The sequence below is a fragment of the Eublepharis macularius genome, chromosome 11 (assembly GCF_028583425.1).
Source record: "Eublepharis macularius isolate TG4126 chromosome 11, MPM_Emac_v1.0, whole genome shotgun sequence".
Taxonomy (NCBI): Eukaryota; Metazoa; Chordata; class Lepidosauria; order Squamata; family Eublepharidae; genus Eublepharis; species Eublepharis macularius.
Window position 1 is genome coordinate 34,480,462 of NC_072800.1, and position 14,816 is coordinate 34,495,277.

The 14,816-nt window shown below is 40.4% G+C and overlaps 2 protein-coding genes across 4 annotated transcripts in view; one reads left to right on the top strand and one right to left on the bottom strand.

Annotated features, from left to right (window-relative positions):
• The window catches only part of NPHP3 (nephrocystin 3), a 46,599-nt gene extending 44,137 nt beyond the window's left edge, over positions 1-2,462 (top strand). The window contains exons 27-28 of one of the 2 annotated variants that reach the window (XR_008597828.1): positions 18-335; positions 996-2,462. Coding sequence is in view for 1 of the 2 variants with exons in the window: in XM_054991258.1 (XP_054847233.1) it covers positions 18-194; positions 996-999 (181 nt within the window). In the remaining variant the exon portion in view is untranslated. The remainder of the gene's footprint in view (positions 1-17; positions 336-995) is intronic. The other variant, XM_054991258.1, reaches the window with a different exon arrangement.
• Positions 2,463-2,998: 536 nt separating this feature from the next.
• On the bottom strand, positions 2,999-12,873 carry UBA5 (ubiquitin like modifier activating enzyme 5). Of its 2 annotated transcripts, XM_054991262.1 has the most exons (12): positions 12,621-12,873; positions 10,781-10,826; positions 10,598-10,687; positions 8,808-8,917; positions 8,377-8,463; positions 8,142-8,226; positions 6,918-7,022; positions 6,625-6,752; positions 6,341-6,476; positions 6,094-6,169; positions 5,254-5,360; positions 2,999-4,763 (listed from the first exon to the last, which is right to left on the bottom strand). In XM_054991262.1, the coding sequence occupies exons 1-12, from the start codon at positions 12,770-12,772 to the stop codon at positions 4,680-4,682; spliced, it is 1,206 nt and encodes a 401-aa protein (XP_054847237.1). In that variant the 5' UTR covers positions 12,773-12,873; the 3' UTR covers positions 2,999-4,679. The 2 variants fall into 2 exon arrangements, with proteins under 2 accessions (XP_054847237.1, XP_054847238.1); XM_054991263.1 differs by lacking the exons at positions 10,781-10,826; positions 12,621-12,873 and having other exon boundaries at positions 10,603-10,687.
• Positions 12,874-14,816: the final 1,943 nt, after the last annotated feature.

The window sequence follows — 14,816 nt, forward strand, 5'->3', positions numbered from 1 at the left end:
ATTCCTTTTTCTCAAAGCTATGAAGGAGGAGATTTTGAGAAAGCTGCTGAGCTTTATAAGAGAGCCATGGAAATCAAAGAAGCAGAGACATTGTTGACAGGAGGGAAAGTGGCTTCCCGTCATTCATCAAGTGGAGACACGCTCAGTGTGAAGAGTGCTTTCTCTCCCCATGTTTTCTTGCAGCAAGGACAAAGGTGATGCAAACCAGTACACAGAACACAAGGCATGTTGGCTATCAAAGACCAATATTTCAGCTGCATTAATTCAAGGACAGACAACGAATGAACTCTAGTGACTATATAAATGTCTAGCATGCTTAACAGTCTGTTTTCAGTGTAAGTGTTCACTTTACTAGCACACCACTCCTAAATTGTGCTACATGGATTTAAGTCTTGTAGATCTTTGTAAAGGAGCAGAATGTTTTTTTGCTTTCAGCCTTCTCTCATACCACAGAATTCCAGAGCAGTAGCCATGCTAGTCTCTTGCAACAAAACTAAAAAAGAGTTTAGTGGCACCTTAAAAACTAACCAGATTTTATTTCTGCATAAATGTCCATGGATTACAGCCTCTTCTTCCAGTGCACTGAATCCTCCTAACCCAGCAGAAAGCCATCTGCACTAAGGCAGCACTAGTGTTTGTCAAGTTGTTGTACTGACTACCTCTTTCAGAAGCAATTTGAAGAGCTTGACCTGTTACAAGTAAATAATACTCTTATGAACATCTACCCAAAAAAGGGGAATAAAGATGGAAATCCATTGATGATCAGTTACCTTTAAAATATTTTTTTTTTTAGGAAGTACTGCTTCCTCCTAGGAAATAATTTTAGAGTAGATCAATAAGTGACAGAAGAAATTGAGAAGCAGAAAAATATTTTAAGCTTATGATTAAGCATTGTATTTTGTATATATTTTCATGCATCTGTATATATTTATCCTTAAACTGCAGAGGTTTTGATGGAAAGGACATTAATTTCATTGTTACTCTTCTTTTTACAGTTAGTTACAAGTCTTCAAATACCAGCTTTGATCCAACCATCAGTGGAAAGTGCTTTGCTGGATCCAGGTTTTCCCTACATTTCTGCCCACGAAGCAGTCCCCTTTGATCCCTACAAAAATAATTTGTGAACCATGGGAACAAAAAAGCCACTTTGGTTATGGGTTGGGCTGCAGGGAGAGGAGGGGATGAAATCACCCCTCCCCATGTTAGGAACACTGCAGTTGTGGAAGACAGAAGTGGGGAGCAATTTTGCCCATTTTTTTGCTGCAGCCCCATCCCCACCTGTATGTCTTTAGGTCCTCTGGCTCCAGAAACCATTGGCAGGGGGATGTGGAGAAAATCTACACGCTTTCCTCTGATTGCTAGCTGGCCACAGTTTATTCTCAGCAGAATATATAGGATTTAAAGTATTGGCCATCACATATAAAGTCCTTCATGGCCTTGGATGCTCATATCTGCAGGACTGCCTCTCTTCCTAAAGCCCCACCATGACAATTTTGTTCATCTGAGCAGGGCCTTCTGTAGGTACTACCCTACACACCACTGCCTGTACACGTATTATGATGTTCCCTTGTCCTTAAACCACCGAAATGGCATCAGAGGTGTTTTTAAAACTAAAAAATAACTAAGGAGTTTATTTACTTTAATGGGGAACGGTTCAGGAGGGCTTTTTTATAACAAAGAAATGGGGATGTAGACTTTACTAGAGTGTATGGTACATATTATCTGTTGCTATATGCATTATTTTGTTTTCACTGCATTGTATTTCTATTTATACTATTTACTCTTTGTTTAACATGTCATGTATGTTTAATAGCTGTGCTTTGTTCAGTTTTCTGCAATCTCAGTTCTGTTACATTGCTTATGCTATGCCTTATGACTGCCTTACCTTGCACTAAGTAATCTGCCTTGAGTCTCAGAGGGAAAGGCAGGTGATAAATAATGTAAATAAAGCGGAAAGATTTGATGATGTCAAAGAAATACTTAAACAAAGTAAAAGAGAAAATTTAATTCTGTAAGATGCATAGCATCTAGCTTTTGAAACAGACAAAAATAATAGCAACTTTTTCCAGGTACAGTCTCTTTGTGCAGCTAGTATAGAAAATCTGTCATAGCAGATCTCTGTGGAGCTGCTGTCTTGTTGCTGCTTCTTGATCTCTAGTTGAACCTTTTCATACCTCAACATAAAAGAGTGGAACAAAAATGCCTGACCATCCTTGTGTGAACTGGGGCTACTAAACAATAAATTTTAACAATGGATTACAATTAATTTAAGCAAAGAAAGAGACTTAAAAGCAGTGTTTCTGTAATGGCATTTTATTTATACATATAACAAAATGTTGATAAATTAAAAACTATTTTGCATTTTATCTAATTAGGCTGCTGTTTTAACTGTCTAATACACTGGAATCTCGGGCTGAGATCCAAAGAAGCTCTTTGCCTGCACCTGATGTAAGCGCTGTGCTTCATGAGAAGATGTCATTGATTAACATATGGTTGTAGCCCCTTCCACTGTATTGTATTCTGGCTTTCAGGAGAAACTTTATGAAAAAAGAACACATGCACCCCACAGCTGGGGGCGGGGGGCAGCTCTGAAAAAGGGATCATTTGTAACATATGCCACATTTTAAAGGCATTCTTAATCATAATTCTTTTACTCCCTGTCTATCCCCCCCACCCGTGACACATTTTACAGATAGCCCCCAAACCACAATATAGAACTGGAACTCTGATAGATTACCTCCCTACAGCTGCCTATTAAGAAATAAGTCCTACTGCAAGCAGTACCAAATTATTTCTGAGAACAGTTAAATTAGGCTATTAAACCTGCAGCATTAAAATAAGAAAAAGTGAAGTGCTATATCTTTAGGGACTGGTGTGAAGTAGGCCTCAAAATGGTCATTCAGAAACAAAATAAAATACTATCCCGCTTGGCTTCACTTCGACTCCTTTAATAATTATTTGCTGACTTTTCCAAGCATGAACAGAGGAGCTTTATTAAAAAAAAAAACATTATCAGTAAGATGATCCAGGTTCAGAATAAAAGTAAACATTACAGTGATGTGACAGCATTTTTGAAATGTTCACCATCTCTTTCCTCCATGCCACTGTGGTTTTGTAAAATACATTTAGCAAAGCGTTTGCATTTTATAACAGTATTGGTCATGGATAAGCTAGTTAGTGGCCCTTCGTTATTAATTTAATTTCAAGCAAAACTGTTATCCTATTTAAACTCAGAATATACCACTGTAAGTAGTCCCTTATAGTGCAGTGCATTTAAGAAATTCATAACTTAAGTCACACTATAACTCAAGAGACTTCACTAAGTATCAACATTCCTAAAGTTCTTTCTGTGTAAGCCTTTTTAGCTTTAACTAATCTTGTACTGCTCCAGATGTTTACATATGTAATTCACTGCCAATTGCTTTCATTTAGGGCTCACAACAGTTTTAAGCATCAGTGTCACTTTACATCCTTTAACACCCAGCATATGTCTACAAACAGCTATAAAAACATCCTTCCAGCCCACATAGCTTAGTTTATTGGAAGTGGGCAAAAAAGTCACAATACAAAATTGTTAAATACACTTAATACCATTAATTCTAAGCATGCTTCTCTGTTTCAGCTTATGGCCAATTTATCAAGTATGTATTCAAAACGAAACATACAAATAAATACTACTAAAGTAACAAAAGTTGTTTAAAATTTAAGAGAAGGAAGCCAGAAAAGGGAGTTGCTTGTAGTATCAAAACACGTCCTTTTCTTAAGGGTCTTGATATCTCCAAGTTTGCCCTATGACCTTTCTTTATGCCTCTGCTTGGATATCACATGACCCTGGACAATTTAGGGAATCACTGGAGACATTTTGGAGCTTTTCATAATGATACTTGCTGCATGCATGATAATGTATAGTTTAAACATGTTGAGTAAGCAAACAACAGCATTTGGGTTAGATCACTGTCACAACACAGAGATGGCAATACACTTATTCAGAAGTAATCTTGCAGGCAGATAACCGAACTTGGTAAAAAAAAATTTTTTTTCTGCTCTGAAGAGCTGCCATGGGGATGATTTTTGTTACTGCTCAGCTCCAGTGTAGCAGAGTGCTCTGGCTTTTACTACATGCTGTTTTTCATCTCATGTCAAACTATATCATGATAATGTTGATTCTCAAACCAAGAAACACATAAGGAGTGTCCACCAAATACACAGAAATGAGTAGCTTGCTAAAAACGACCAAAGTATACTCAAAACAGCTGTTTGGACAAAGAACAGGCCAGTATGACACTCTTCAAGTAATAATGATGGCACATTAAAGATGACATTTAAGGCGACAGCAAATATTGAAGAATTTCCTTTTCCTAACAGACATCTTTAAAAATTCTGCCTTTCTTGATTGGTAGCACTACCAGACAACATTCACTTCAGTAAACTTGTCCACATTTAAAGTGGTCTAAAAAGGCTGCTATGTTTTTCCGAATTGGTCTTCTTGTTACCTTAGGTTTCATTGGAAACATGGACCCTCATCTTCTTGAAAGTCTAAGTTTGCAATCATTTTAAGTCACATTATTAATAAGTAGTAATAAGTAGATGATCAAATTCATGTTGTAAGAGCAAACAGGTTACATAACTCATCTTCAAGTGTTTGGACTACAGTATAAACTACTAATGTCTGTAATGTATCACATGCTCTTCATCTTAGCCATCAGTTCTTCTAGACTCTCCTCTGAATCTGTGACAGGTGCTTCATCTATAGACTTCTCTTCCTGTTAATGACAGAAGAAAAAGAAGGTTAATGACTTTTACCTCCTGGCTCTTTCCCCTGCTTACCTCCCACACCCTGAGCAGAGTTCTACTTGTGAAACGGCACTTGGTCTAGACATTTATCAAATGCCAATCTTCTTTTATGTAAAGTCCAGCTAAGCAGAACAGAATGCCTTTCAGAGCTAGCCTGACCTGACGACACGGGGTGGAAGATTGGATCGAGCAGGATGGCTGTGGACAAGTTTGCCTCTCCTGTCAGTTTCAAGATGGTCCAAGTTAGTGCTTATCCTCCTGTGGCACTGGGCAGCTTAACTGAGAGAAACACTTGGAAAAAAAATGAAACTCAGACTAAAAACGCTTATATTTAAATGTTTTGTTCCATGTCTGCTTAGCAATCAATGTCTGATAAAATCTAGCCCCTCAAAGAAATGCGGATTGTTTTTCTACCGGCTGTTTTATTTGAAAGAGCTGGAGGAAAGGAACTGCAGTTACCTTGACTGGTATTGTGTATGCCAATGTGATTCCTTCCGGAAGATCAGGAGCTGGACCAGAAGCAGCTTTCAACTCTTCTTCTGAAACTTCTGAAACCAGCTCTATACCTGTGTATTCCCCAGCAGTAAAAACCAAAATTGTATGAATTCAAGGAAAATTCAGGTGTTGGCACACCAGCATTACCTATGTCCAGCAGTGTTGGTGTGCCAAGTCTCCCTCCATGTCAGGACATGGCAACAGGGGCAATGAAAGATACTCAGTGAACCCTTTTACTTTTTCTCACATCTGTCAACAAAACACTGAACTTAGGGACACTTAATAAGAGGCAGAAGAAAAGCAAGGTTGTAAATAAATAAGAATATAGTGTGGTCCTTTTTTTTAACCTTCTCCTACCCCAACAGTGAATGGTTCAAGCCAGGGCATGTGTATTGTGATAAGTCCATGTGTTCTGGTTTGCACCTTCTATTACAAAACAACAAACCTGCTATGTTTACCCATCCCCACCATGGAAGTTTATTTTTACATGCTCGCAGGAAAGGGAAGGGTGGTGTCAAGAAGATCTATGCGCTATGCTTCCTCCCCCAGGTTTCATCCACTGCCTCCTCCCACAGAAGTCAACCATTTCAATGTGCCCCCTTCTCTTGATGCTAAGATCCTCTGTGATAGGGCAGGATAGTTCCCCAACTTCTTGCCCATTTACTTCCTTCGAGGAAAACCAACAGAAGCCCTTTACTATAAGAAAGTAAGAAAATCACATCATGCCATCCGGCATTTTGCCAGAATTAAAAGTTTTTTCAGTCATCTTGACATTATGACTACATTTGAAACCTCAGTGCTTACCCCAGTCATTATCTTCATGTACTATTTCTTCTTCTTCTACACAGACGACTTCTTTTGGATTTGCTGCTGTTTTTTTCTAGATACAGAAAATCAAATGTTATTGTTATTATAAATAGCTGCCATATCAGAGCAAAAGAGTTAACTCTTTCATGTTATGTGTTCCAACTGATGTCAAATTAACCAACTTCTTTGAGGAGTGCTGAAGTCTGGGATTTTTTTGTGGCTTAAAAAACGAACTTATTTTTACCTTGTACTCTTCTTGCTGCTTTCTGCAGTTTCGATCATCACACTGTGGGTTTGGCTTCATTGCCATGGTCGGGAAAAAATCCTGCATCGCATTGTATCCAAGGTAAAAGCTCACATTGCCAAAATTTAATAGGTATCTGAGAAAATGAGAGAAGCATAAGAAAGAAGAAAATGCTTGTGTCAAAATGAAGGCCTGTACAAGAGGTCTTACAATATTGCCCTCTGTAATGAACTAAATGCCACATCTTTTCCCAACATTAAGGAGTCACATATACAGTCACTTACTTAAGGACATTTTGTACAAGAAGGCCTGCAACCACTCCCATAGTGGTGGGAAGACTGGCAGCACAAACTCCCTCCCGCTTTAGGGTCTTCTCATCTATATTTGCTGCTACAACAAGAGGAGGTGCACACTGGCCAGAAAAAAGTGGGAGGAAAAAAGGAAAATAAATAGGATATACAGAAGAGATAATGGCAGTAGCCAAACGAAACCAGCTCTGGGCTCCAATGACCTTCACCCCACCCTCTCTCTAAGAGGATAACACATTCTGGGACAACAGCTGAGTTGAGTCACATACCGCAAAACAAGCAGATTCACCAGGTATGATAAGTTGGATATGACCAGAGACGGCATTCTCACTCACTCCAGATTCCATCCATATCTGTCCAAGTTCATTACAGGCCTTCCCAATGAGAAAAATAAAACATATCTTTTGTAACAAAGGTATCTAATCTGTTCACAGTTTTAATGAAACACAACATTTGTCATATAACGACAAAAAAAACCCCACAAGAAAATATATAGTGCAGTATTGTCCATTTAACCTTGTGGCACATTTCAGAACTAACTTAATCTTATCCAACACCACAGACGTAGAACATTAAAATGTCCATTCCTGAACACATGAAGCTGCCTTATACTGAATCAGACCATTGGTCCATCAAGGTCAGTATTCAGATGACAGCGGATCTCCAGGGTCTCATGTACAGATCTTTCCCATCACCTACTACCTGAGTCTTTTAACTGGAGATGCTATAGATTGAACTTAGGATCTTCTGCATGTCAAGCAGACATTCAACCACTAAACCACAGCTTTTATTTATTTATCTTATATACCTCCTCTCCACCATTTTTGTGATTTGATTTTGATTTTATTAAACTTATAGCCCACTCTCCCTGTAAATGGACTCAGAGCGGATGACAACATCAGTTCATACATATAAAAACAACAATATAAAATACAGGTACAAATACAGTGGCCATTTTCACTTGGCCACGCGCCCGGAAGATCACACGAAACTCACGGCACAAAAGTGTCTTCCTAGCGCAATTTCCTGGCACAATCCTGTTTAATGGCGCTTTTTCTGATGTCATCAGGCCATTAAAGGGGATCGTGCTGGGAGATTGTGCTAGGAAGACACTTGATGCCACGAGTTTGCATGGTCTCCCAGGGCGCGTGTGAAAACGGCCAATAAAATCACTACTTGATGCAGTGCTCAAATGTCATGTGCCAAAGCCTGTTTGGACAAACCTAACTAAAAAAATATTGTCAATAAAATGTAACTTTATTCTAAATATTTCTCTATGTTCACAAGATTAATGGAAGATATTTTCAGCCACAGTGAGCCAACGACTGCAGTACCACTGAAATGAACAACAGCTGGAAAGTAGCTACGCTCAGCCATTGCACCTTATGCACAACTCACATGTTGCTACAAGTGAAACAGCAGATCTACAGCTTCTATCTGGCAAAGAACAAACAACAGCCATGTACAAGATACATTTTGGATTCTATACGTACTGTATTAATTGCCATGCGAGCTTCAAAATTATCCACACAGCTCAATATAAGATCAACAGGTTTCCCATCTTCTAATCCACCATTGCTGCAAATAAAAACAGACATTAACAGCACATATAGAAATGCACATGCAAGCAAGGCACTCTAGGCAGGCTGTAACATAATCCCCCATTTTTTTTGAGAGAGAAGGTAAACAAATCCTGACCACCATTACCGCCCCCAAAGGATATTTTACCTTATCCTATCCATAAAGTGTTGAAAGTTCTCCACTGTTGTGATATTGTAGTTATGTACTTCAAACTGGACATCAGGATTGATCTTCCTTAAGGGCAAAACATAAATATTTATATCAATAAGGTGAAAATAGTGCTTTTAAGAACTAACACGTTAAGGTTGCAATCTCCAAGGAGTAAGCTACATAGAACTTACATCTGAGCAGACCTGTTTAGGATTGCTCCTTAAGACTGTGACCCTATACAATCTTACTTGGAAGTAAGTCCCATTGAATTCACTGGAACTAACTTCTAAGTATACATGCATAACACTGGGCTGCATGACATCTACATGATTGTGTTCTCCAGAAAAAAAATTAAGCCACTCAGAAATTAATAAATACGAGCATACTTCTTGCATGGCATGCAGATGACCATATGCCCCATCACGTACCTCAAGGTGTGCTCTGCTGCTTGTACTTTACTTAGCCCAGCCTGATGGGGTTGGAAAAAGAGCCTGTTCATATTTGCCAGCTCCACCTTATCATAATCAAACAGGAGTAGCTAAAGGGAAGATTACAATAATACAATCAGGCCTTATTAAAACAAGCATTTGTCCAAGTTCCTTAGTTCTGCAGGCTTTTTACACAAACTGATCTACGTGTGCTTTGAGTGTTTCTAATGCAATCACAATTAAGCTGTATCTGGACAAAAGATGATCTAATTATCAGTTGCAGAGTAGATCTAGCCAAAGGAACCACTCCTATCTAGGTTTCCTGTTCTCTTCAGTCCCAGATTTTACCCCAACTATTTAAACCATCCTCAAGAAGCAGAATGGGACTAAACTTTTCCGTTTTCATAAGCCACAATAGTAAGAACATATGAGGCCATGACAGTGAGACACATTTAGGACAGGAAGAAGCTGAGGCAGACCTAGAAGAGAAATATGTGGCATCCATAACTTTGGACCATGGACATGCCACAAGTTTCACACCTGACACAAACACCTGTTGCAAAGTCTACTCAGACCAGCAGTCCAGTATGCAACATCTCAGTATGAATAAGAAACAGGTGCTGTAGATAAATGCCGCCCTTAGGCAATAAATACTTGGGAAACAAACAATATATTGGTAAGATTCCTTTAAGAACAGACAATGGGTTGGATCCAGCCAGCTGTTTTGCTCAGTCTCGGCCACTTCCACTTATTACAGCTTCCATGCCACATGGCTTTTGTCCATGCAAGTCCTGTGATCCTCTATTGATGGTCAGAAGAGACCTCTGCTCTCCCTTTTTCACAGTGGAAAAAAGCTGGTGGAATCCAAGAACGTAAATAGATTCTGGGATGAGAAATGTACATAATGTTAAAATATCTGAAATCTAATTTGCGGTACCAAGAAATCAGAATTGTCATTCATGTTCAAATAAAGAAAAGTCAAGTGTGGTGAAAGCCAGTGTGGTGTAGTGGTTAGATTATTGGACTAAGACCTGAGTAACTCCAGGTTTGAATCCCCACTCTGACACAGAAGCTTGCTGGATGACCTTGGGCCAATCACACCCTCTCAGCCCAACCTGTTTCACAGAGTTATTGTGACTGTAAAAAGGAGGAGAGGCAATGCTGTTGGCTGCTTTTGGGTCACCATTAGAGAGAAAGGTAGGATATAAATGAAGTAAATAAAAATAAAATAATTAAGTTTCCCTTTGTTGTGCAAATGTCCTGGCAATTAATATGGTTACATAAACAAATCTGTGTGGGAATACTAAGAGTATTGGGTTTGGATGTAGGAAATCCAGATTCAACTCATAAAGTTGTGGATTTGACTGAGCAAATTGCTACCATTCTAACCTATCTCACAAGCTTGTTATGGGGGTTAAATAAAGTAACTCCACATATGCTGCCTTGAGTTCTTGGAAGGAGAGCAGAATACAAATATTCCATCCATTCATGCATGCATGCATGCATCCACACACACACTACGCACTGATACATGTTCACACACACACACAAACATACAGGAAAGTAACATTCTAAAGCACTTGGTAAACGAACACTGAAGAGCATAAGCCAATCACAGTTCCCAGATTTTTTATATCAGACATCTTTCTACACCTGCTTCCCATTCAGACATTATGGTAGTCACCCAGGACATGTTCAAGCGACAAGTGGAAACTCAGTCTTTCCCAAAAGTTCATCTCAGCACTTAAAATTTATGCAGATTGTTGTTATAATGAAGAAATGTGTATTACCTTACCAATGCCACATCTTGTCAACATTTCAGCAGTTACACTGCCAACTCCACCCACACCTACTACTGCTACTGCAAAGGTACGGATTTTCTGCAATGGTAAACCAATGCCAATATAATTAGTAACTTTTTTTGTTCCATGCAGTTAAATCATTAAGGCAACCTGTAAGAAACACTAACCCACCTCATAATCTTTCACAATTCCCATTCTTTTCAGTGCCATGAGGCGACTAGAGGGGGAGAAAAGTCAGATGCATTTTATTAAGGAAGAAATTCTTCAGGTTATTTGCACAATACAGCTATTTCAAAACCAAAACATCAGTTTCATTGTTCATAATCTAAATTCTTTGATGAAATCCCTATTCAGTACAGCAGATTATTGTTGGTGGTAGGGCGATCATTTGTCCGTTTCTGGGAGAAGACCTCCTGGTGGTTGGGCCCACTCTCTGGCCATCGCTCCGCTAAGAGTGAAAGAAAAGGCTCAGGTCAGAAATGACATCTGGCCGTAAGCATGTTGGGTAATGCTCTTGGGCTCCCATATATGGAATTTCTGGAGATGGCAAGAGCATTGCCCTATGCACTTATGTCACATCCAGTTTCTCTGGTTAATGTGATGTCACACATTACCAGATGCCATTTCTGGCCCAGGCCCTGCCTGGCATTCCTAATTGGCAGCTTTAGCAGAGGTTGCTGTTCAGTGACAGCGATAAGGAAGTTGGGGGTTTATTAAAGACATTTTGGGACAGCATCCAAAGGTTCCCCAGTTGGCACAGGAAACTGAAGACTGCAGATATACTGATCAGTTCAATACTGAATCCAAAAGCAATCAATGTTCAATTCTACAGTGGAACAGACTGGTCTATTTCTTGAGCTGCTGCGCTGGGGCTGTTCCCTATCCATTAACCGCTCCCATTGGGAGCTATCAGCCTAGTTCCAATCCCCATGTTTCCTCATGATACAGTACATGAGCAGTAATAAAGACATGGCAGTGGAGACTTGAGTGTTAGCATCTCCCACAAACAAAGTGAGGTATGATGACAAAGGATGGAGAAACTGCACAGCTTTAGTGGGGCAGTTTGAAGAGCCTGCTACAAGGCTACATATCGAGAGACAGGATTTGGTGTATAACGTATGCCAAAATTCTACAAAATCAAGTATTATCTAGTGTACAAAGGTGTTCCTAAGAGCCAGTATCAAAAAGGATAATAATATGACTGTTTTCCATTTACATTGCTCTAAACCATAATTAATTTTGCACTTGACATTTACCTGACACCTACGTTTGGTGCCATGCCAAAACATTTGTTTTTACCCCGTCTTTTAACTGAGAGGTTCCATCTGTTTATGATCTAACCTGAGGGCTGTTATGGATATCAGTTTAGTCTGCCAAAAATTATTTTATGCCCTAGTCTTTTTTTTTTTTTACAGTTTGTATTAATATTAAATTCTCATAGTTTTATTGAGTTGTTTTTACTTCGCAAGATGCTTAAAGCAAGTCTCCGGAGTTTAAGAGGCAGCATACAAACGTTTTAAATTAAAAAAAAATCAACTATGAAGCAATTAAAAAAATGGAATGGAACAGAAGAAACCAGAGTGGGCGGGGGGTAGGGTTGCCAACTCCAAGTTTGGAAATTCCTGGAGATCTGGAGGGTGTGTGTGTGAAACCTGGAGAAAGTGGGGTTTGGGGAGGGAAACGCCCTTGGCATGGCATAATTCCATAGAGTCTGCCCCCAAAAGTAGCCATTTTCTCCAGGTGAACTGATCTCTGTGGTGGGGGGCAGACTCTATGGAATTATGCCATGCCAGTTGTAATTCCGGGAGATCTCCAGCCACTACCTGGAGGCTGGCAACTCTAGCGGGGGAAGATGAGAGTCTCTCCCCCTTCCAAATATCTTGCTGAACTCTTCAGCTGAACTTCAACATGAAGCCCAACATTTAAGGGCAAAACCGACCCACCCAACACGCGCCTTCATACACAGCGGTTTGCCCAGGACGCCGCACACCTTCTCTTCAACACGGCTCACCTGTACGGATTGGAGTCTGTCACCTCCGGGCTCATCCTCTCGATCCGCGCCCGCTGGGTTTGCCCCCCGCCGCCGCCGCCTCCTGTCTCCCGGGCCAGCCTGTCCTCCAGCTCCCGAATGCGCCTCCGCAGCTGTTCCGCCACGCCTGCCATGGCGAGCTCCGCAAGCTGCAGGCGACCACCCAGCAGCTGGACACTTACCGGCGCCCAGCAGCAACCCAACCCCAGCCGCGCCGCTAGAGACACGTCCCCACTGCAAGCGCTTCCTGGAGTAGCAGCAAAAGCCGTCCCCCGCTGCAACCCACGCTGGCGACCAAAGCTCCGGGCACAAATAGATCCGAAGAGGGAGAACCACAGCGGCGCTTTAGTGTCCCGCTCAGTGCCTGTGTGCTGAGAAGCTTGTGCTAGAATAATTTTTTTTTGTTTTGCTTTTAGGTTACTGCTTCTCCTGTTTAATGGCACTATATAGTGAGATTCTCAAGACACCTAAAGCATAATCTGGACGTTTAAAAAGTTTAGAAGACTTGGGGTTGCCAGGTCCTGGTGGGGAAATTCCTGGAGAGGGGGTGGAGCCTGGAGAGGGTGGGGTTTAGGGGGGGAGGGGCCTCAGCAGGGTATACCATAGAATCTGCCTTGGAAAGCAGTCTGATCCCTATGGACTGGAAATCAGTTATCATTCTGGGAGATCTCCAGCCACTATCTGGAGTCTGGCAACTCTTCAGACTACAGAAGGATGGACTCTATGGCATTATCCTTTGAAGGATGGACTCTATGGCATTATACCCTGCTGAGGGCCCATGAATTACCAAATTCAGAGCTGGTAACCCCACCACAACTTGTCTGCATGCGTGAATTCGGTTAACATGCAGACAGAACTAGCTTGAAAGTACTACAAGATTATTTTCTGTGGGTCTGATGTAACATTAGCACAATCCTATGCAGAATTCTAGGCAAAATTTATTGAAATCAATGGGCTTAAGTGCACAGAACCACACTGTCAATATGTTAGTATACCACACACAATCTTCTTGTACTATCACGGCTAAGAGATTTGTTGTGGAATCTGTTAAGTTTTTTGAGGTGCCACGACCCTCTTTTTAACTCTTCAATTTTTGAAACCATTTACGCTGTTGCTCATTTAACTTCAAACACTGTCGGGCTCCCTTTTTCTTTCTGCTGCAGTCCTTTTTCTCCCCAGCAGTTCACAGAGTGACTTTAATAGAGTTCCTGGTGCAAATGCCTTGGTGCGTTTGTTGCCTTAACCTGAAACCAGTTTAACAACTAACTCTGTCTTTTTCTGGGAATTATGAAGAGGCGAGATATCTTTAACAGCATCTTCTTACTTGGAGCTTAATTTCTCCAAACAGAATAAAAATAACTTTCTGTCTTATTTTGCTTTCTGCCTTCTCCTCTCTAGCTCCAGAGAAACAAGCATGTTGCAATACAAATCCTACACAGACAGTGCCATAGAGAAGCGGGACTACTGAGGTCTATTCATTGGGGTTTACTCCTAGGCAAATATTTGCACCGAGGGATACTCTAGCCTAAACCCATTGCGCTGAGATGCCTACTGGAATCTGACAGCTGGAGAAGGCAGAATAGCTGAGCTTTAAAAAATATAGCTAGTGTATGTGTGTCATTGATTTGATATTACGGTTTCAGCACTTTTCCTGGCAATAATTCCAGAGCTACAGCAGTGTCAGCCTACAGCAGTAAAATCAAACAGGATATTGTTTGTGCAGCAGCATTACCAACCTTATATGACAGCATAGTCTTTCTTGGACTAGAGCCCATTTGGTCAAATGCATAGAGTAGAGGGAGGCACACCTTTACATATAAAACACATTTTTATATGAAGAAAAATATACACACTTCAGAATCAAAGGGCCATGAAATGCTAACAGGTCAGATGTACTGTAATTATGTAAAGTGTATATATGATAAGAAAAGTACAGAGACCATTTACAAGATCACAGTTTGCAGTCTCCCTACTTCAAGCCCACAAAAGTTTATGCTCAAGTAATTTTTTAAAAATCTTGTGAGTTTTTAAAGGGCCACCTGTTACTCTTTTGCAGCAAAATTAGACTAGAATCCAAACCATGGACTCTTGCAAAGAGTATATTCAGTAAGTCAATCGAACAATCTCTACTGCATTAGCAAAAAGCCATAGCAACAATACAGGATCAAATCAAATGTT